The sequence below is a fragment of the Xenopus laevis genome, chromosome 2L (assembly GCF_017654675.1).
Source record: "Xenopus laevis strain J_2021 chromosome 2L, Xenopus_laevis_v10.1, whole genome shotgun sequence".
NCBI classification, from domain to species: Eukaryota; Metazoa; Chordata; class Amphibia; order Anura; family Pipidae; genus Xenopus; species Xenopus laevis.
The window spans coordinates 93154794-93177790 of NC_054373.1; the positions used below are offsets into that span (position 1 = coordinate 93154794).

General features: G+C 37.3%; 1 protein-coding gene across 1 annotated transcript; it reads right to left on the reverse strand.

Annotated features, from left to right (window-relative positions):
• Positions 1–739: 739 nt before the first annotated feature.
• maco1.L (macoilin 1 L homeolog) lies at positions 740–21425 on the reverse strand. The gene is made up of 11 exons (XM_018246777.2): positions 21099–21425; positions 16557–16698; positions 15474–15600; positions 14211–14334; positions 13340–13518; positions 12509–13001; positions 5916–6074; positions 5589–5771; positions 4181–4301; positions 2061–2235; positions 740–1027 (listed from the first exon to the last, which is right to left on the reverse strand). Exons 1-11 carry the CDS (start codon positions 21176–21178, stop codon positions 825–827), a joined length of 1986 nt encoding a protein of 661 aa, XP_018102266.1. The 5' UTR covers positions 21179–21425; the 3' UTR covers positions 740–824.
• Between the last annotated feature and the right edge of the window lie 1572 nt (positions 21426–22997).

The following is a 22997-nucleotide window of genomic DNA, read 5'->3' on the forward strand; positions in this document are numbered from 1 at the left end:
AGTTCTATAAAGGGCTGCCGGGAGAAAAGATTACTTTTTCATTTGGATAAAAGATGTTTTATGTGCTTTCGGTAATGACCATTTTTTTTGTAGCACTGTCAAAGAAGTGATACGGAAAAGCTTTTAGCCAGCTGAAAAAAAACAAAAAAAAAAAAACTTGACCCCACTTTGCCACATGCCATTAACTTGAATGAGAAAAGTCTGAAAGCACCAGTGTTTCTTAATTCAAGTCAGTGGCTTTTCGGACAGTTTGTGCCGTTACGTAAGATAGAACTTCAATACTGATCCAAAGAATCATACAGATTCTCAAAACGAAGCAGGATTTAATTGGATATGTTTGCACAGCATGTGTTTTTCATCTCTGTACTTTCAAATGAACACAAGGTATGCAACATGCAGAGGGGCAAAGAAGTTGCAATTGCAATGATCATAAAACATTTTTTCAAGCCTTGATCTTCAAATCATTAAGTCTCAAAAAAATTGCCAATTTTGAGAGAAGATCAGATCTGCATGTGAACCTTATGTTCTTTAGGGAGACTAGAATTACAGATAGAAAATATGGGGTAAAAATGTTAAATAAAAGTGAAACCCTTCTGCATTTTGGCCAGGTAAATGAATTTTGAAAATTCTGTGAGGTTTTTCAAATAAGGGAAAACAAAAGGCAAAATTTAGCTTTTCCTTTCTGGCATCCTTTTGTTACCAGCTTTCTTTGTGCAAGTCACAACAAACACAGTTCTCGTACAATACAATTTAATCTTTAATGGCAACTGTTTCGCATGTTGACTTGAGTTGGGCAAAATTGGTGAGTTGGTGGCAGCTAGTGTTCACTTCTTGAGTGGCTGGTAAACTGATGCATTGGGGTCCAGCCCTGATGAACTAGTCTCCACAAACTTGGAAGAGTAATGTGGCGAGACTGGGCTTAGGGTACTTGTCCCTGCAGTGTATGCAATGCTGGGCATCACTGCCATAACTTCTGCAATCTTCTGTTTGAGGTCTTTGATTTCTTGATCTTTCTGTAGAATTTGTCCTGTAACAAAAACAAACAACGTAAATGTATTTGAGTGTACTCACACATTTAAACAGACAAGCAGAGTGGATATTGTAGTATGACATTATGAAGTTTAGGGTATAACAGTATGAAGACAACACAATCCAAAAGATGTCAAAGTTCAAATGCATTTGCATTCAGGTATAGCAACAGAACCTGTGAATTATGGATGATCTGTAATATAGTTACAGAGAACTTATCCACAAAGAATCCCTGTTAATAGAATTGAACGATCTATTTCATTTTTTTGGAAATAAATCCACAAACACAATGTTTGTAATCACTCTCTATTGATTTAAATGGACCAGCAAGTGCACTCACGGGTCAAGCAATTGTCACTCTAGGAAAACTGTTGCTTTTCCAAATAACAAATGCCTAAACTACTAGGAATAGGAAGCAATTTGGAGTGCTAGTTATGCTAGTCAATTGTGCTAGAGACAAAAAGCTGAAGTGTGTGACTGCCCTTAGGGCTCTCACACACGGTCGCATGTATGTGCTGAACGCAGGTGAAATGCAACATGCTGTGTCCCACCTGGGTTTGGCGCTTACATGCGTCTGTGTGACTACAGCCCTCTTCACAATAATGGAGTGCGTCTACTCCTGTGCTCCCCTGCGGCTGAACGGAAGAAAGTGCAACGCAGGGGAGCGCAGGAAAAACTGCCGTGTGTAAGAGCCCTTAGGACTATGGCACAAAGTGCATATCTGTACTAGTATTGATCAACCGCCAAATCATCCATATGCAGCTGCGGAGCTTGTCAATTACTTGAATGCACATTTTCTGTAAAATATCCTCTCTCTCTCTCTCTCTCTCTCTACGCAAAAAATAAACAATATCTTGCCTAGTTTGTAACAAATAAACAGAAGAAGGGGTTTATGAACATCACTGTTACTGATTTGCTGCATTATTTTTTATGCATTTATACAGAGAACCAAGAGTTTCCAGAACTACAACTAATAAATAAATATTACCAGTAAAGGGATCCAAAGTGAGAATGTTCAAAACTCCTCTTACCTTGGGCAATTTCAAGCTGCCTTTTTGCATCACCAAGTGCAGAGAACAGATCTAATTTGATTCTGGTTTCTGCACTGAGGCTGTTTTCTAAGTGCTGTGTTTTATCCTGCATGGCCGAAAGTGCAGACATTAAAACTTCTGTTTCCTTTTCGTTTTCTTTGTACTTTCGTAGCTCCTGAAATACACATTACCAAATAGGGTCAGAATAAAAATGCACAAAAAGGGGAGAAAAAAACAAAACAGTTAAAGCAAGCATCACCAGCACACGATCGTCGATTTGAAGAAAAAAAAAAAAAAAAAAAAAAAAAAAAGATCTCAAAGACAAAATGTACAGCATATGCCAAAATATACAGCCAGCAACACTTGGGCATGGGAGTGCAGCATGTCATTTTTAAATCTTGTGTTTATATTTTACATGCACCTGGGCACTTTTCCCACAAGGAGTGCTCCTCCTCTAAACACACACATTTATGTGGTTCTCCTTTGAATATTTTAGTAGCAACATTTTTTATATCTTCATGACATGAGGCAACTGCAACTATCAGAGTGCATTAGTGGACATTATAGAAAATATAGCAGGGGCTCTGTATACACATAGAAAACAACAAAAAACAAAAGGCCTCCCTCACTTTGGACCTGTGGAACAGAATTTTTACTTGAAACAATAAAACTAGTTATTCGTGGTGAGGTTTGTGGAATGCCCTGTCAGGTGATGTTGTGATGGCTTATTCCATTTATACCTTTAAGAGTTAATTAAGATGCAACATAAATGCAACTAGCAAGTGTTTCACATGGCACAGACTTGCCTTCACAATGGATGGTATTCTTTTGCTGTAATTTATTGACAGGATGATCATTAAATATTAAAGGGTTGTTCACCTTCAAAAAACGGTTTGTTTTTTTCAGATAGATCACCAGAAATAATGACTTTTTTCCAACTACATTCTATTTTCCATGTGTCAACTGTTTTCTAATATAGAAATGTAGTGTGTCATTTTCACCTTCTAAAGCAGCTCTGGGAGAGGGGGTTGCCGACCCTTTAAACCGATCTAAATTGATACATTTAGTTGATACATTTCTTATCTATGTTCCTGCTGCTCAGAATCTCTGGGTTTCATTACAGGCAGCTGTTGATTGAATTGAATACAATAGTTGCCAATACTCCAGAGATGCTGCTGAGAAATGTATCAACTAAATGTTGCAAAATTGTAACAGTTTAGAATCTGCACCTGAATTACTGAGCTGATAGACTCAAACACTAGAGACAGGAACATTCAACTTTATACTTAGATCTTGGAAAAACAGTAAAACAAATATATAATGCAAAGTGAGTATGAAGTAGAGTGATATTCTGGGACAATTTGCAATTGTGTTTAATTTTTTTTTTTTTTTTTTTTAATTTGTAGTTTTTGAGTTATTTAGATTTGTATTCAGTAGCTCTCCAGTTTGCAATTACAGCTATTTGGTTGCTAGGGTCCAAATTACCCTACTAACCATGCACTGATTTGAATAAGTGACTGGAATATGAATAGGAGAGAACTGAATAGAAAGTAGAGTAATAAAAAGTGGCAATAACAATACATTTGTAGCCTTACAGAGCTTTTGTTTTTAGATGGGGTCAGTGACCCCCATTTGAAAGCTGGAAAGAGTCAGAAGGAAAAGGCAAATCATTCAAAAACTATAAAAAATAATGAAGACCAATTGAAAAACTGGTTAGAATTAGCCATCCTATAACATACTAAAATATAACTTAAAGGAGAACCACCCCTGTAAGGGTTTACGTCTCAAATATTTTGCCCATCAGATATTTCAGACACCTAACATTACCCCCTGCCACCTCCCATTGTGTTCAAATGTATTGTGCATATTTATACTGTTGGGTTAAAACTGGCTTTACTGTGCCATGATGAAAGAGTGCCATATCAGATGACCTGTCTAGTGACTGGAAACCAAGCCAAAAATATTGTTGCTGTCCCTACTCTTAATATCGTTGCGGTCACCACTCTTAATATCGTTGCTGTCACTACTCTTAACAGCTTCAAAATGCAGATACATTTGCTAGTGTTAGCCTATCCCATGCTGTAGAATAGGTTCCAAGAAAAATAAAATGCATACATTACCTGTACTTTTATCTCGAACTCTCTTATCTGGTCTTCTTTTAATTTCATGTCAATAGACAACTTTTTACATTCACTCTCCAAATCTCTTATTCGATTCTTTAATGTTTCTGTACATTCACCTCTGTTAATATAAAAAGAAAAGAATAAAAAAAAAAAAAATAACAGAGAAAGGATAAGTTATTACTAAATTCAAAATAAAGATGAGCCTTAGAGTGTAAAAATGTACTTTACAATTAATAGGCAGAGTCTTTGCAATTGAGTGACAAGACATTAATTTATACAGTCCCTTTACGTATACTCTGCACTGCTCTATGCAAAGCTATGTAACTTTTTTTTAATGCAGAAAGACAAATGTGTACTTTAAAACAATAAACTGATTATTTATCTATGAACTGATATGTTTAACTGTTTATAACTAATCCTTATTGGAGGAAAAACAATCCTATTGGGTTTATTTAATGTCTATGTTCTTTTTTAGTAGACAAAGAATGAAGATCCAAATTATGGAAAGATCCCTTTTCTGAAAAACCCCAGGTCCAGAGCATTCTGGATAACAGGTCCTAAACCTGTACTAATAATATGCATGAAATGGTGAGCCAAATACATAACTATACAAACAAAAGAAAAAAAAAAAACAAAAAAAAAAAACACATGTATAGATCGATGCTTTCATTTTTCTATGGATCTGTCCCTTTGTCTTTTATCTTAGAAGCAGTCAGCAATCCCCCTGTTAGGGAAATGGTACAAGTGGTGTTTTATCAACCATTTTAGGGGAAACAGGGCTACAGACCTGCCTGAGTTACAGTTAAATACTCCCCAATACAGTCAATATGAACCAGGTTGCTTGTGTTACATTGGTGTAATTCTTTATATATCCTTTAGCATTATATTTAACCAAGCAGATGGTGACATTAAATGAACATAATAATTACATTGTCATCTACAAACAGACATATCATTGTATATCTATATGCAATGCATTTTAGGACATCATCGGGAGTACACACACTCCTGCATGCGCTCCCCTAACGAAGAAGCTGCAGACACACCTCAGTGCTGCCCACATATGCAGTTGCAATCTCCCCCCTTGTGGCTCATTCCTCAGCCCTCCCTCCTCTGTCCTCAGTAAAAAAAAAAAAAAAAAAGCTCTCCATCCTCAGCCCTCCCTCAGACCTCGGCTCCAAAAACAGGCTGATAGCTGAGGAGGAATAGCAGAAGGCTGAGGAGGGAGGACCCAGGACAGAGGTGTGGTGAGAGAAAAGGCAGGTGATGCTCCCCTGAGGACGTCCTAAAATGCTTTCCGTATATCTATTCAGATGCAAATTTCAGCATCACCCCAGCCCCTAGAAAATGTAGTTCTGATTACTTTAGAAAAACATTAATAAATACAGTTTAGTGCAATTCATACCTGTTGGCTGCTGCAAATGCAACTGCTCTTGCTGCTGTAGCTTCTTCTAATTTTTTTCTTTTCTTTTCTTCCAGAAGCTGTTTTTCTACAAAAGCTCGAGCTTCTTGTTCAGCCTTCAACTTCTTCTCCAGCTGACTGATCGTCTGCTTGTCTTTCTGCTTCATTTGGACAGCACTGTGTAATCTGAATGAATAAGACAGACTGATCAATACTGTCCCTTAAAATCAACCTTGGTTCAAAATGCAACAAAAATTAAGTCACTGCAATTGGATGATACCGCCATGGGCATGATTTTATCATGGGAAACCGATTGTAAGGGAAACGTACTTATTTTGTAACAGCTCATTTTCTTGTCTCAGTTGCCCTATTTCGGTTCGAATCCCCCGCTCTGTGCTTGTTAGTAAACCAATCTGACTTCGGAGATCTTGTTCAACCTGTCTGCTCCCTTGCAGATCTGCTTTTAATTTCTTTACATCTTGTTCAAGCCTAGAAAACAAGAGACAATGCAGTAACAAATAAATGAATAAAACCTTAATCTTGAGAGGTCAGTGGGACAATCCACCCAAAAAAACGTGCAGCGATTACTTTTTTTTTTTTAAAAACACACAAATAGTTGTGCAGTTGTGCCTCTCCCAGGGACAAAGTAAGGCAAATAGCACCAAGGACTGGTGTAAAGGCCATTTTCTACCAATATTTAATGATGATATTGTCCCAGCTGCATTTTTTGTCTCTGTAATGAATATGCAATAATTTTAAAATTTCTACAAGCACCTGAGTGAAAAGCAAATAAACAGTGCTTGAAATGGAGGGGAAAAAAAAAAAAAATAAATAAAAAATCACACTATAAATATCGACTTTGCTTTAATATTTTGTTAAAAATGAAAGGGAATGTACACCCCAAAATAACAATTATTATAAATAGCAATTTTCAATGGCATGATGTCCAAATGAAATGTTGAAGCAGTCTCATCCAGTCTCTAATCCTCCTTAATTACAGACAGTTAGATTATGGGAAAGGGTACATGTAGCCAGGCATGCAGATATTGATATTCAGTAGCAATTAACATTTAAAAATTGAAAAACAACATTTTACCTAACAAGTAAAGGATTTGTGAATCTGTTAATATCCATATTTAAAGGGGTTGTTTGTCTTTAAAATTGACTTTTAGTATGATGTAGAGACGATTCTGAGACAATGTGCAATTGGTTTTCATTTTTTATTATTTGTGGTTTTTGAGTTCTTTAGCTTTTTATTCAGCAGCTCTCCAGTTTGCAATCTAGTTGCTAGGATCCAAATTACTCTAGCAAACATGCACTGATTTGAATAAGAGACTGGAATATAAATAGGAAGACGAGTAATATAAAGTAGCAATAACAATAAATGTGTAGCCTTACAGAGCATCTGTTTTTTAGATGGGGTCAGGGCCCCCATTTGAAAGCTGGAAATAGTCAGAAGAAGAAGGCAAATAATTAAAACACTATAAAATAAATAATAAAGACCAACTGAAAAGTTGCTTAGAATTGGCCATGCTATGACATATTAAAAAGATAATTTAAATGTGAACCACCCCTCAAATACAAGTTTTGTTTATGGGACCATCAAGCTAGCAATATTTATTCAAACAGCTTTCCATATACATTCTATTTAAATCCAGCAGTAAGGTGATTTAAACAGTCACAATTATAGGTGCCCGTGGGTTCCAAGGTCACTTGCAGCTGATTTTGTGAGTAACATATTGAACTTGGCATGTGGTGTCAGAAAAAAAAAAGCATAATTAAGAGTGGCTGACTAATCAAGCACTTGTCTAGCTGATCTAAAGGGGGTCTCTATAGTTACAATGTTTTAGATCTATTTAGATTTGCAGAAATTAGAAACAGGTTTTTGACAAGAAATATTCAGATCCCATATTGCACTATTGTATAGTGTGCATTAAAATACCTATATTGCATATGCATTATCCGATTTGCATAAAAACAGCTTTACTGCATGTAGAAACACAATACATTTAGGGCTAATTCACATGGTTGTTTTTTCGTGCATCTGAGCTCACGTAAATGCATCAGTTATTAATTCCATTATATTCTGCCTAGCTGTTCAGAGTTTACAGCTATGGACAATCTTGACTAAATGCTCTTTTTCTAAGCATCAACTCTGCTTAGCCTGGCAAGTGCTACGTCCAGTTCATTTAAATGATTATGTCCTAGTGGAGATAATCAGAGTTTTATTAGGTGCCACTGTAGCCTCTCACACTTTTCTTTCAATCTAACACCACTTTCTTTGTCTCAGTATATCTGCCCTGTTTCTTTATTTTATTTTTTTTAATCTTTGTTTACTTTATTTTGCGTTAATTTGTTCCTTTCCTTTGCCAACAAAGACCAAGATCATGCGGTTAACATGATCTTAGTTTAGGTTTTATAAATGAAACGGAAGGTCATAACTTTAGATTTTTCTTCCATGATGACTTTGGATAGAACAGTCCACAGATATACTGAGAAAGAAAAAAGGATTTATAACTGAAAATGTTGTACTATTAACTAGTTGTGCTTGGCAAACACCACTAGTATAGTGAACCAAGTGATGGAAACCCCCTAAAGATCCCAAGAATTCTGGATAATCGATCCCACGCCTATACAGTATTTTTCTTGCAGTGGACATTTGCATAGACACTTTTGCAAATCATTGGCAAGATATCCAGATAAATAACGTGGTTTGTGCCCCTATTTTGAATACAGGAGAATTAAAGTGTATGCTGTGTTTTATATACTAAACTGCATTCAGCGGCCCTAGAACAGTAATGTGCCTTTAAAGGTGTTCACAGCAAATCCCTATCTCCTGATCTTGATGCGCCACCTTCTGTGCACCAATGGAACTGCATATTCTCACTGTACTCTGATAATGGAGAAACTAATCATAGGGGCTCCTCAAATATTATCAAGACATTAGCACAAAGTGAGGTTACTGGCACTGTAATCTGGCATGGGTATGGGACCGGTTATCTAGAACGCTCGGGAGCTGGGGTTTCCCAGGTTACGGATCTTTCCGGAATTTGGATCTTCATACTTTTAGTCTACTAGAAAATCACGTAAACATTAAATAAACCCAAAAGGTTGGTTTTGCTTCCATTAAGGATTCTTGGTTTTGCTTCCAATAAGGATTCCTGCGTTAGCACATTTTAAACATTTTCAAGTCATGAAAATGTGCAATATATTAGTGGGACCACAAAAATGGTATAATGTATGGAAAAATGTGGGTATGTAAAACGGTGGCTTCGCTGTATGTATTTTACTACTTTATCTACAGTATTTATAGAAAAGCTGTTGTTAGGTTTGTGTGGAAACCAAAGTATGAGTACAAGTAATTTATGTAATATGTAATATCTTTTCTTGTGCTCAGGTCAGAATTGAATTCTTTGTGCGCACCACAATTTGTTGTGTTCTGGCCTCAACATTTGTGTGCTCACACATACTGTTGAGGGAACATAGCCATCTCGAATGGACCAACTATAAGCAATATGCGTTATTAGACAATTTCAATTTTTTCCCTCTTTCTTTCATTTTAACAGCACTTAAAGGGCACTTGTTGGGCAAAAATGTTATCTCCCCCAACCAAAGGTGCGGGCTATTAATGGTAGATTTTTTTTTTCTTTAAAAAATGCCCCCCGCCAGCACTAGACTACCCGCACTGGTAGGGAGCTTCTGGTGCGAGCAGCCATGTCCAGTCAGTCGCATGTGCATAACATGCATGCGACGTCTCGCGTGTGCGCATAATGAGCAATTCAGGGCAGCTTTTCATTATGCACATGCGAGTGACCAGACATGGCTTCCAGCACCGGGAGCTCCCTCCCAGTGCGGGTAGCCTAGCGCTGGCGGGGGGCATTAAAAAAAAAAAAAAAAAAGACAACGGTTATCCCCAAACGGAATACGGACTCTATTAGCCCGCACCTTTGGTTGGGGGATGACATTTTTAAGTGCCCTTTAACTGACAGTTATGGGCAGTTTTCTATTTCTAAATATGTGTATCCAATTACCATAAACTCACATTTTAAAATGACACGTTGTTTCATTTGCTTTGTAAACTCTGTTCATTAATTTTGTTAAGGGTTCAGGATTCCAAGATGCAATCAATGGATTTAATCCTTGTGATAATAAGATAAGATATTGTAATGATAGGTTAAACCTCAGGCGTTTATGGCTGACAGAACTGCTGTCAGAACCTATATTTTGTAAAAACCTAAAATTTTTTAATTAATCCCCTCTTCTCAATGATAATAAAACAGTATGTTTGTACTTAAAGGAACAGTAACACCAAAAAAATTAAAGTGTTTTAAAGTAATGAAAATATCATGTAGTGTTGCTCTACACTGGTAAAACTGATCTGAATAGCAATGGCGGAAATTGAAAAAAGGCTATATGGCACAGGATAAATAGTGGATAACAGATAACATCATTATGTTTTACTATCTGCTGTGTAACTTGAGCCTTTTCTCCTTTGAATGGCTGCCCCATGGCTACACAGCAGCTTATTTATAGAAACAATACTAGTGTTTCTGAAGCAAACTCTAGCAGTTTTACCAGCGCAGGGCAACACTGCATATTTGTATTACTTTAAAACAATTTTATTTTTTGACGTTACTGTTCCTTTAATGGTAACTAAACCGAAAAAACTTATTGGTGGCGAAAAAAAAAAAAAAAAAAAAAATAATCTATTGGGTTTATAGAATGTCTAAATGGATTTTATATAATGAGCCAGATTACAGATAACACAAGGTCACAAGCATTCCTATATACAAGAAATAAAGTAATTTCCTGAGCGGAATGACCTGCTAAAAATGCCCAACCCTTTAAAGAAAACAGGGATGGTTTGTACTACAGTACATATTTAAGATGACAGATGCACTGAATTATCCCTGGTCTGGCTGGTTCTATTTTTTTTTCAATTATTCAGAACCCTAGTATTTAACTATACATTTATGCAAGGACCATGGTTTACCTGTATCTAGCTTTACTACGGTTAAAAACTCCTAGTTGGTTGCTGTACTAGACAATGGAGAGACACCACATGCATCTGCTGAATTCAGCAATACGAAAAAATAGCCAGTAACGTTACCGACTTTACATAACTTTTGTTATCTTTCTTCTCAATATTCTCAGATGCTAAAATGGGTTTACACTTTAGCCTCCACTATTGTACATATATAGGACCAGTTATCCAGAATGCTCGGGACCTAGGGTTTTCTGGATAAGGGATCTTTCCTTAATTTGGATCTTCATACCTTAAGTTTACGGGAAAAAAAAAATCATGTAAACATTAAATAAAACCAAGAACTGGTTTTGCTTTCAATTAGGATTAATTATATCTTAGTTTGGATCAAGCACAAGCTACTGTTTTATTATTACAGAGAAAAAGGAAATAGTTTTTAAAAAATTTGCATTATTTGATTATAATACACAAAAAGCCATGAATATCTTGTAAATTATATCCTTATAAACGGTGAGTTCTGATGTCATCAGTTATAAACGGTGAGTTCTGATGTCATTTCTGTCACATGACTCACTAAACTTGTGTATTATAATAAATAAAGTACCCCCAGTTGTAAAATATGAGGATATTAGAAGTTACCTCGGAGTTTCATGACCTGTATAAAAACACTCGGCCTTCGGCCTCGTGTTTTTATATGGTCATGAAACATCTCGGTAACTTATAATATCCTTATATTTTACAAGAGGAGGTACTTTATTCACTATATAATGGAGTCTATGGGATACGGCCTCTCCTTATTTGGAGATTTCTGGATAATGGGTTTCCGGATAACAGATCTCATACCTGTAGTAAAAGGATAACACATTTGGCTATCAGTGGATAAGTGGATAGTAAACATATCTTTAGTTCTCAGTTTATTAACTGCAGAATCCTTGAACATACCACGGTGTGCAAAGACAACATATACTCCGTGAGAAACAGTTTGTAAACTAAAGAACAGAATAAAAAAGACAAATTGGCACTTAACATTCTTAGTTTAGATATCAAACTAAACCTTCCAATCACCATGATATTATGCATTCTGAATAGGCAAAGTTCACTATGCAAGATATTGGATACATATAATTTAAGTCATACAAATCAACTGAAAACAGCAAAGCTGAAGAGATGAGGCCTATTAGAGAAATCATTTAAAACATTTCTAGGATATATTGCCTAATAATACACAAAAGCCATGAATATCTTGTAAATTATATCCTTATAAACGGTGAGTTCTGATGTCATCAGTTATAAACAGTGAGTTCTGATGTCATTTCTGTCACATGACTCACTGAAACTTGTGTATTATAATAAATAATGTACCCCCAGTTGCAAAATATGAGGATATTCGAAGTTACCTCGGAGTTCCATGACCTGTATAAAAACACTCAGCCCTCGGCCTCGTGTGATTATATGGTCATGAAACTCCTCGGTAACTTATAATATGCTTATATTTTACAAGAGGGGGTACTTTATTCACTATTTCTTCCAAATACATGACTCAAAATTCCTACATTGGCCTTCTAAGTCTCTTCTGTTACTGCTCTTGTGACACAGGCCACTGCAGACAACAGGCATTTTGAAAAAAACAAAAGATAAACACAGCAGCAGGACACCACACTCACTGCAACAATATCTGCCCAGCAGATTTCAGCGGGATGTTATTTAATGGCAGAATCTACATATTACTAAGTCATCCAATAAGCAAACACATTTAGGCATTCTTTGCTGCAAACAAATGTCAAAAGGGCATCAAAAGGTTTCACAAAACAGCAGAAGGTTGACATTTGGTTTATCAAGCTGACAGACTACCGTATATGCATTTTTGATTAAAGGATCTGTATTTAAGAAGGAAGCAATCATTTCATGTTGGCCACGCTTTTTGCATGGTCTCCCTTACCTTACTAAGATGTCTGGCTTGCTGAGCTGATTGTTGGGAATGCAGTTCTCTGTGGGGTCTTTGTGAGTGTTTGGACTCTTACTGCTGCATTTCTTCTTGTCATTCTTGGTAGATGATGAAGAGGAAGGAATGCTCCCATTAGATGCACTGTGGCTACGAGGGGATGAATTTGCAGTCCCCGTTGTATTCTTGTAGTTCTTAGAGGAAGCTGTGCATGGATCCTCTTTTAAGAGGTTCTCTGTACTCCCTAAATCATTATTTAATCGTTTGCTGTTGATATGGTTCTCCATATACTCAATTTCTTGCACTTTAGAGTCTGTGGGCTGCAAGATATTATTATTAATACCCAAATTCTGTCTTTTTACATCTTTGTCTTTGCCCTTTTCTTTGTATTCCAGCTCTGGTAATGTGCTGGGTATTTTTTTATTTGAAGAAAGTCCACCATTGTGCTGTAACAGTACTGAAGAATCCATTTCAGATAAGCCTTTTGCAGCTGCAGATTTAACAAGAAAAATAAATGGATTACGGAGCAGAAAAACAATTCCCCTGATATGCCATGCACCAGGGAGAGGGTCAAGATATAGGGTAGGTCCCCTGTGAAGAGGACTAAGGTTACATGGGGAAAGGGGTCAGTACTAAAGTAGCTTTTCAACCGAATATATTTTTGGGCGACAATCTTATTTTACCATCATATTATTTTAATATAATTATCACCTGCTAGCTGGACAAAATACATACATACATTTAACTATATAACAAATGCAGTGGAGCGATAAAAAAAAAAAAAATAGAATGTCGTCATAATGTAGATACTGTATGGATTATACCCACCTTCTTCTGCTTCCCTTTCTTGCCTCTGTAACATCTGTTGCTCTGGTGGCAGTGCCTGTTGCAGAAGCTGCATATAAAACTCATTTTCCTTCTGCACCTCCTTCTGCTTTCTTAATCTCATTTTATAACTAACATAACTTTTGAAACCGAAGCCCAGCGTGACCACAGGATAACCAATACTAGATAGGAAAAAAACAAGTCGGTTACAGAATATATAACACAAAGACATTAAATAATCTTTTTGTTGACCCTGCCATTTATGTATTTTTGAATACTGGTACAGGTATGGCTATTATTTTATTATTAACGTGTATTTTTACAGCGCCAACATATTGCGCAGTGCTGTATTCCCTGAAAGCCAATCATTGAGAAAGCTGAATTACAGGAATGCTCCAGAGTCTCCCAATTAGGCAAACAATTATTTTTTTTAATGCTTTCCAATTTGCTCTGCTACATAACGATTAAGTGCAGCATTGCATAAATAGTGCAAGGCTTTTTATTTGTACCCAATAAATGTTTACTTTTCTTTTACTGTGCCCAGTTGTGGGATCTGGGAGTGCATGCTGTATCTATTGGTATGGATTACATCTGGGGTCTGAAAGTTTTGAATTAAAGGAAGCCTATCTCCCATGAAGGGCATGTTAAGCAAATAATTCAATTAAAAAAACAATTCTGTAATAAAACTGTAACTAACTATGGTAACTAAGCTAGCATGTATCCACATTGGTAGCAAAACAATCCTAGGTTTCATTATTTTTTTTAAGGCACAATGTCTTCAAATTACATTTAAAAATCTGGTTTCCATAAACCTATGGATGCAATAATTTACCCACAGATCAATAATTCGCGCCATTTGATTTTTGATTCCTACCAGTGTGCAGCAAAAGGACGACATAGGTCTACATGAAAATTCTTCAGATCTTTAAACCTAATTGCAGCTTCAATATATACAAACAGTATCCACAGTGAGACAGTGGGCAAACATACCCCTCTTTCTGTAAAAAAAAAAAAAGGTTTAAAACTAGTTATTAAAGAATTACTCGTATTATTACACATAAATTAACTTTCAAGTTATTAATTAACCTAACCTAAGTTTCTGAGGTTTATCTCAAGGGAATCAGAACATAAAATGGGATACACTTCCTTGTTGTATGAAACATAGAGATAGGCTTTAGGGCTCTTACTGACTAGCGTTTTTACCTGCGCTCCCCTGCATTCCGTTTTTCTGCGTTCAGCCGCAGGGGAGCGCAGGAATAGACGCATTAGATTTTTTCCAATGAGGCTGTACTCAAACAGGCGCCGAATGCAGGAAAAATGCAGCATGTTGCGTCTCAACCTGCGTTTGGCGCCTACACGCGCCTGTGTGAGTACAGCCCCATTGGAAAAAATGTAATGCGCCTATTCCTGCGCTCTCCTGCGGCAGAACGCAGGGGAGCGCAAGTAAAAACGATCCTCAGTAAGAGCCCTTAGTGAAACAAGAGATTCGCAGGTTCCAGTGCAGCAAATCATTATAGTGCAATATCCAAATTTGTAAAAAGGATTTCCTTTTTCTCTTTAATAATAAAACACTAGCTTGTTCGAAACGAAGATATGATTAATCCCTATTTGAAGCAAAACCAGCCTATTGGGTTTATTTAATATTTGCATGATTTTGTAGTAGGCGGTTCTTAAGTTAAATTTGTATGTAAGTTGAAACATATACATTTTCTTAAAATTAAATGCAACAAGACAGATGTTTGTCTTAACATTGTATTTATTTTTACCTTTCTGTGCATATGTATTTTACCTCTGTGTTCTGCAGTAGACAACACATGCCAGAGCGGATTGGGGAATGTGTTTTTTTAAAGCAAATGCTAATAAAGGCCACAACCTAAATGTGTATAGCAACTTGCCTGAAGGCAAATAAAGCAACATAGTACTGCACTCAACAGGAATACTTGTGAAAAAAGAAATCAAGATTTATTGAAAAAAAATCAGATGTTGCGAACACCAACTGTGCTCAAGGGTTATCCTTGAGAAAGAGCCCAGTTGGTGTTCAAAATGTCAGATTTAACGATCATCCCAAAATACATTTCATTTGCAGTTTAAGAAGTAGAGGTTTTGGTTTTTTTCATACTAAAACTGTGCTACTTACCTGTGTGCCAAACATACTGTACCCAAACATAGGTACTGGCTGCAAAAAACAGCCACTGTACTGGTATAAATAGAAGACATATTATATCTGAAGTAAATGCTACACACACGAAAAATACTGAGAATGCCTGAAACAAAACAGAAAAAAAAAAAGTGTTAGATTTTACAAACCAGTTAAAATAAACAAGATATCAGTAACTAAACCAAACCTCACTTTTAAGGAGAACTAAAGTTTAAAGGGCACCTGTTAAGTGAAAATATTTTCCCCAACCAAAGGTGCAGGCTAATAGAGCCCGTACTCCGGTTGGAGGTAACAGTATTTGTTTTTGTCTTTTTAAAATTGCCCACCGACACCGCTAGGATTTTTTTTGTGCACACAGCTGAGAAGGAATTAGAGGGAACATTGGTCAGACAACAGTCAGTTCTCCGTGAGGTTATAATGTTATTGTTACTTTTTTACTCCTTACCTTCCCATTCAGTCCCTCTACTATTCCCTCTATTTATATTCAAGCCTTTCATTCATACCACTACATGGTTGCTAGGGTAAATAAGACCATAGCAATAGAGTATCTGCAAATACTAACTGGAAAGCTGCTAAACATAGTTAAAGAAATGAAAAACCATAAATTACTGCCTAACAAAGTTAATTTAAAGGTATTTAAAATTATTATTTCATGTACTGTAACAAAGGTATTCAATTACTGAAATGTAAAAAAAATGTTTTATTACAACTGCACTTAATTTCTCTCTAATAAAGGTTTTGTTCTTTCAGAATTTATACAGTTTAATCATTCATTTTGCTTCAGTTAAGGTTTCTCCTCCCTAACATACACGGTTAAATCAGCCACAGATATGGAGGGTTCTCCACTATCCCATGTGGTCTGCTTAGTGGTATTTTATATCCCGATCAACTGGCCAAATATCAGTCACATAAGTATTAGCATTGACCCTATACATAGATCAACAAGTGTCAAGTTGAAAATATTGGTCCATGTATGATCAGTTTAAAATAGTTTTGAACATTACTGTTTTTGTACATTGACATTCAGCTAGCCCAACTTTTGCTTTAATATTATATACATACCAGTCCTTGGTATCTGAATGAATCATATACACTCCTGATGAACAGCCAGAATGGCCACAGGTATTCAAATCTGAACTCCAGGACGAAGTCTGCCAGTAATACTAGCGCCCAAACAACCAAGAACTTTAGATACAAGAAAGTACTGCAAGGGAAAAATATAAGTCAATTAACAGTGATGTATGTATATGTGTCTCAATCAAAAAAATAAAAAAACACCTGTAACCTTATCAGATAGCTATATTAACCGTAAACTAGAATAAGCACTATGCTAGCATTATATAGATCACATCTTCAAGACTTGCATGTGCCATACTTCAATAGTTAAGTGCAAAACAGAATATAATCACTCTGCCTTTTAATTAATTAATTGCACACCAAGCAATGACAAATATTTTAAAGCTCCAAGAAAGGGGTACAAAACGCTAGAAAATTGCCCTCCATAGGAATCGACTGTTGCTGTAAAGTGACAGATGCTTATTGCTTGAAACACTGAATCTGTTTACTTTTCATTTTTGAAAAAAGATCCCACTAGGCAGGTGCCAGACTATAAAAAAATAATGCCAAAAGAAAGTAGTAGCAGCAATACCAATTTTATAATAATAAACTTGCAACTTGTAAAAAAGTAACTTTCTGCACAGTTACTGCTAAACCATGGCAACAGGGAATGTGCTTGAATAGCAAAAGAGAGCTAAAGAGAGAGTGGATCCCGGAGAGGTTGAGAACAATTTAACAATAACATTTATTAAACTGAAATTGCAAACACTTTGGGGATTTCAGCAGTTACAGTACACAAGATAATGAAACAATTTAAGACAAAGACCGATCTTATTCTGTTTCTTCTTTCTTCTGTTTATCTGGGCCAGCGATGAGGTATAGTCAGAAAAAATCAACTATTCTCTCTATTGCACACCTGAGGAGTACCATTACGAACCATTGGCCAGTGCAGTTTTCTGCTAACAGAAGTTCTGGCCAGGGTACGTGGCCAATCAAAATGTGAAATTCTTTTTGAAAATCATGGTTACTGCATCCACAGTGCTAATGAGGAGAAGGACCATCTAGCTTATCAGTGTACAGTTCAAAAGCCAGCATCTGTGATGGTATCAGCAGAAGGAACCACGCATCATTTATTGAAATAAAACGTATTTTATTTTACTCACAGTGCATTCCAACGTTACGGATACGATGGAACCTTTAGAACCTTTGAGCCCAAGGCTGAAGACCGAGTGTTTTTATACAGGTCATGGAACTCCGAGGTGACTAATATCCTCATATTTTGCAACTGGTGGTACTTTATCTATTATAATACACAAGCTTCAGAGTCATGTGACAGAAATGGCATCACTAACTTCCAATTATAACCGATGACTTCACTAAGCAACGTTTATAAGGATATAATTTACAGGATATTAACGGCTCTTGTGATATTGCTCATCTACACAAAACAAACAGCTACATCTTCATTAAATATACGCACAGGTATGGGATCCATTATCCGGATACCAGTTATCCATAAATCTCTAGATTTGATTTTATCCGAATAATCCAAATTTTTTAAAATGATTTCCTACAGTATCTTGTACTCGATTCAAACTAAGATATAATTAATCCTTGGAAGAAAAACTAGTCTATTGGGTTTATTTAATGTTTAAAGGATTTTCTACTAGAAGTATGAAGTTCCAAATTACAGAAAGATCAGTTATCTGGAAAACCCCAGTTGCCGAGCATTCTGGATAACCGGTTCCATACCTGTACTGAATTGTAATGTTGCCCACACTGTGGCCCTCGTTACAACAGTGTAAACAGTCCACACGAATGGCTAAAAGATATTCAGATAAAACAACTTACAACCACCACAAGTCTGACCTAGAATTGTACCTAATTGACTCAGATGTTAGCATTGCTGCTCCAAAGCATTGATGTCTTAGATTTGATTCTCATCAAGCCACTATCCACAAAGAGTTTATATGTATTGTCTGTGCTTCAGTGGGTTTCCTTCACATACTTAACTTAACTAGATATTACAGGGCCCCACGAATGTCTACAGGTTGATCTGTTTTAACAATATTTATTGAAATCTTATATGAATTAGGGCCTCATGGGGCCCTATACCTCCTGGGCCCCCAGGAGGTATCAGGAACAGCAAAAAAAATTATCACCTACAGAAACTTTTGTCAAGAAAAAAAAAAATCTATTTTATATGAGAGAGGTTTTCATTTTATAGGCCTGTTCAGCGTCATGAATGGCATTGAACTCTGTTTATCTTCCTGTTTAAGAACTGAAACAATTGTATTCTATAGAACTTATCTGTAGTATAAACATGCTTTTTTGCCCTTTGCTTATTTATGTAAACTTACATGTTCCTAAGGCAAACATATAACCGTTAACAGTAAATTATATTTAAAGGAATAGTGTTGCCGTTACTGTTGCTTTAATAGTGGACAGCAAAACTCTACAAAAGTTGAAAATTGTCTAGCAAGCCATGTGTTTTCTGAAAAAAAAACCTACTACTTGTGTTTAGAAAGGTGGCACCAAATTAAAAAATGTTCAGTTAAAAAAAGGAAAAAAATACCAATTTTTTTTTTCTGTAATTAAATCACAAGAAAATTGGGCACTATTGAATCAGATCTGAATTTGGTTTCCAAACTACGAAATTAATCATGCAACAATGCTAATGTGAATGAAGCCTCTGCCAAAAACATACATTGTGAGCATGGTAAATGCAGAAAATTGTATTGGATATTAGTTACAGATTCTAAAACTAGATTTTGAGTAAAAACCAAAACCAATAGAGTACCATACAAGGCTATAACCACAAATACTAGAAGGAAATACCTTATATACAGGAATGGGATCAGTTATCCGGAAACCTGTTATCCAGACAGATCTGAATTATAGACTCCATTTTATCAAAATAATCATGATTTCCTTTTTCTTTGTAATAATAAAACAGTAGCTTGTACTTGGTCCAAACTAAGATATAATTAATACTTTTATAATACACAAAAGCCATGAATATCCTGTAAATGATATCCTTATAAACGGTGAGTTCTGATGTCATTTCGGTCACATCCAAATTGTCAGATTACTGAGAGAAAGCAATCAGAGCAGAGCTTGCTGCTAAGTGTTCTTTATTAGACACAACATGTTTCGGGCAAGTGCCCTTTATCAAGTATTTCGGTCACATGACTCACTGAAATTTGTGTATTATAATAAATAAAGTACACGCAGTTGTAAAATATGAGGATATTAGAAGTTACCTCGGAGTTCCATGACCTGTATAAAAACACTCGGCCTTCGGCCTCGTGTTTTTATGTGGTCATGAAACTCCTCGGTAACTTATAATATCCTTATTTTTTACAAGAGGGGGTACTTTATTCACAATACAATTAAAATTGGAACCAAAATCCCCCTATTGGGTTTATTTAATGTTTAATTACTTTTCTAGTGGTCTTAAGGTATGAAGATCCAAATTATGGAAAGATCTGTTATCCAGAAATCCCTAGGTCCCGAGCATTCTGAATGACAGGTCCCATACCTGTATATAAAGCAAAAAAAGGTAAAAACACACATCAACAGCCCATTGGGAAGTCTCTGCATCATGAGCTGCTACCTCCCTCATAACATAACAGCCTGCAGCTGGGGGACACCGCAAACCGCGGTGGAATACAACTTAAAGCATTCCACCTGTGCTCATAGTTGAAAAGCTCTAATGCTGAAGACTACAAACAAGGTACATTTATTTTAAGCCAACAAGCAGATCTCCAGATGAACTGCACCTCCGAACCCAAGGATTAGAGGCATCACTATGGAAGGGATAGAAAACAACCACAGGAATTCAGATTTTACACCTCTTGGCCACATAATTGATAAACTACAAGTTGACAACACACAGACAATCCTCTCCCATGCGCAGAAAGAACAAGGGCAGTGTCTTTTTTAGTGCAAACTGTTTCCTTTTCAGCTGCCACCACTTTCATATTAGAAGCCTTATTTTCTAGGTTTAGGCAAGTCTGCACCGGCTCAATGTAACAATTGTTTCAGGATTACTTTTTATGGAGGAGTAACTGCTCCTGACATTTCCAAAACATGATGCTGCCTTTATAAACTTTTCTGGAAATCATTCAACAACTCTAGTGCTAGATGGACCCCTCAAGGACTTGCTGACAGTCACCTAGTGACATGAGTGAGCCCACTGCTTACAAGTAACTTTAAGGAACATCATTTATTTGAGATGACTGCACTATGAACGGCATTTAACGTGGGAGCTGTCAAGTGTCACTGTGCACGCAAACTGACAGAAAGTGTGGGCTGTCCCGGGGATGACACTTTAAGAAGTGAAAGAGAAAAGGCAGGAATGAATGTGTGGCACGGGACACTGCCTGTGTCATAGAACACAAGTGTTGCTGTAGCACTCTTGAGCATTCAGTGGGGGAGTTTGTTCTCTTGTAGTAGTGACATCAGGAGAGCCCGTGGATTTCCTTGCGGCCTACCCGCTCACAGTACTGCAGGGTATGAATACACGGGTGGACGCTTGACACACACCTGCCGTAAATGCCTTCCGTGATTCGGTTCCGTTTCAACGGCCGCCGGAGTTTACTGCAGTCCGCATTCCGCCGCTTCATTCTCCCGGTGTCCGCCTCCTGCTTCCTCCTCCGTCCGCCGCTGCCACCCGAGGCCTTCCTCCCCGCAGCCTATGCGTCGCTGACACTGCTCCCCGTGATTAACGGGGGCCGGCCGCCCAGAGCGGGATCTCGCCACACATAAAACGAGATAGATAATATCGACTTTAGAAGGTTTGAAACAAAGAAATAAAGATGGAGGCCCCTCCTCCTCCCCACAGCAACGGTGCAGCCAGGGGCGGGAGCGATGTAACCTGGCCCATATCATGATTGACGCGAGAAAGGGCAAATCAGAAGCCGGATAGTGCTGAGTGACAAGGGAAGCAGCCATTGGGATTCAAGGGCAAGCTGCCAATAATGACGCAGAGAGTTCTATAGGAGCCTTGGTGGCCTTAGAAAGAGAAGCCGAGAAAGTGGGTGGATAAACGGAGAAGAAAGACGCAGTAAGGGACCAATAAGAATAAAGCAAGCTAACAGTGGGACGGTCATAGTGGAAAACAAGTGTCGGCAGCGGGAAGCCAGGTTGTCGGAAGCAGTGGGGTGTGGCGTGTTAGAAAGGGTGGCCAATAACAAAGTGACTTTCAGAAAGGGTGACAGGGTGTGGCCTATAGCAAAAGAGATGGGCGGGGCTATAGCTGGTCCTTGGGACTGTATTCTGGGCGGATTTGTTTTGGGTTCCACGTCCGCAAGATGAAGGGCCGGGCTGGTCTGTCAGCCCTCTGCGAGGCAAGGGGTGTGCGCTGGGCGGGCCCGGGTGTCGAAAAGGAGGGAGACTGCACCATCTCGGGGAATGGAGCCTATGGGCCTATTAATAAACAGTCTTTTTATAAAGCGCAAGTAGGCAGCGGCGTATCAGTTTACGACACCTGTCTTGTCAGCACGGCACATGGATCAAGCGAACTTGATTCAAATTGTTATTTTGGATGTTCACACAGGGAATTTTCCAACTTTTGTAAATGAGTACTTGTAAAAGTTCGGATAAAACCCATTATGACCCTAATGTAAACTATACATATATGACATGTTACTGATGATTTACCTGAACGCCTTATAAGTCTCTGTGAATTTAGGGCAAAAGGCAGATTGTGATCTAATAGATCTCTGCGTCATGTAGATGTATCTTGTGGGAGATGAAGTTCAGCACAGCCCACAAACACTTCCATTAGATCAGGGGTGTCCAAAATGTAGATGGGGATCTATCAATAGACCTTTAGCTGATGATCAGTCGCTCTCAATACATTTACATATTTATTATGTTATGGTCACATATTTTGTTAAATACAGCAGTATACGTTTTCTCATAAGTCAATATTTAAGTAATATTTTCAATGGAACAGAATGATAATAATGCTTTTATGGATGTAGATCATAATTGGGAAATCATGACTAAAAGTCGACCTTGCATTAGAAAAGTACCAGTAAACCCCCGATTCTCTAAAGAATCGTTAATGAAAGAATGGTAACAACAGTGAGGCAGCAAAATGCGATGGGTGCTGATTCACTCGGCATCCCCAGGCAGCAACTGGCGACGCTAATTTGTGGGGATGTAGAGTGAATCTGTGCCTATTGCTTGTTATTACCTATCTGCTATTAGAATTCTTAAATTTTGAGTTTATTGGTAGTAAAGTGTTACTGAAAAATTTCTTTATAAACAACATTTTTTGTGAAAATGTTCTCCTGTCCTTGAATGAGTTCTCCCTGGTGAGCTGTACTTAAAATCTTGACTTTAACATCAGATGAATGCTGCACTCTTGAAAATGCAACATAAAGTTGACCATGACCAAACACAGGCTCAGATAGGTAAATGCCGACTTTATCCAAT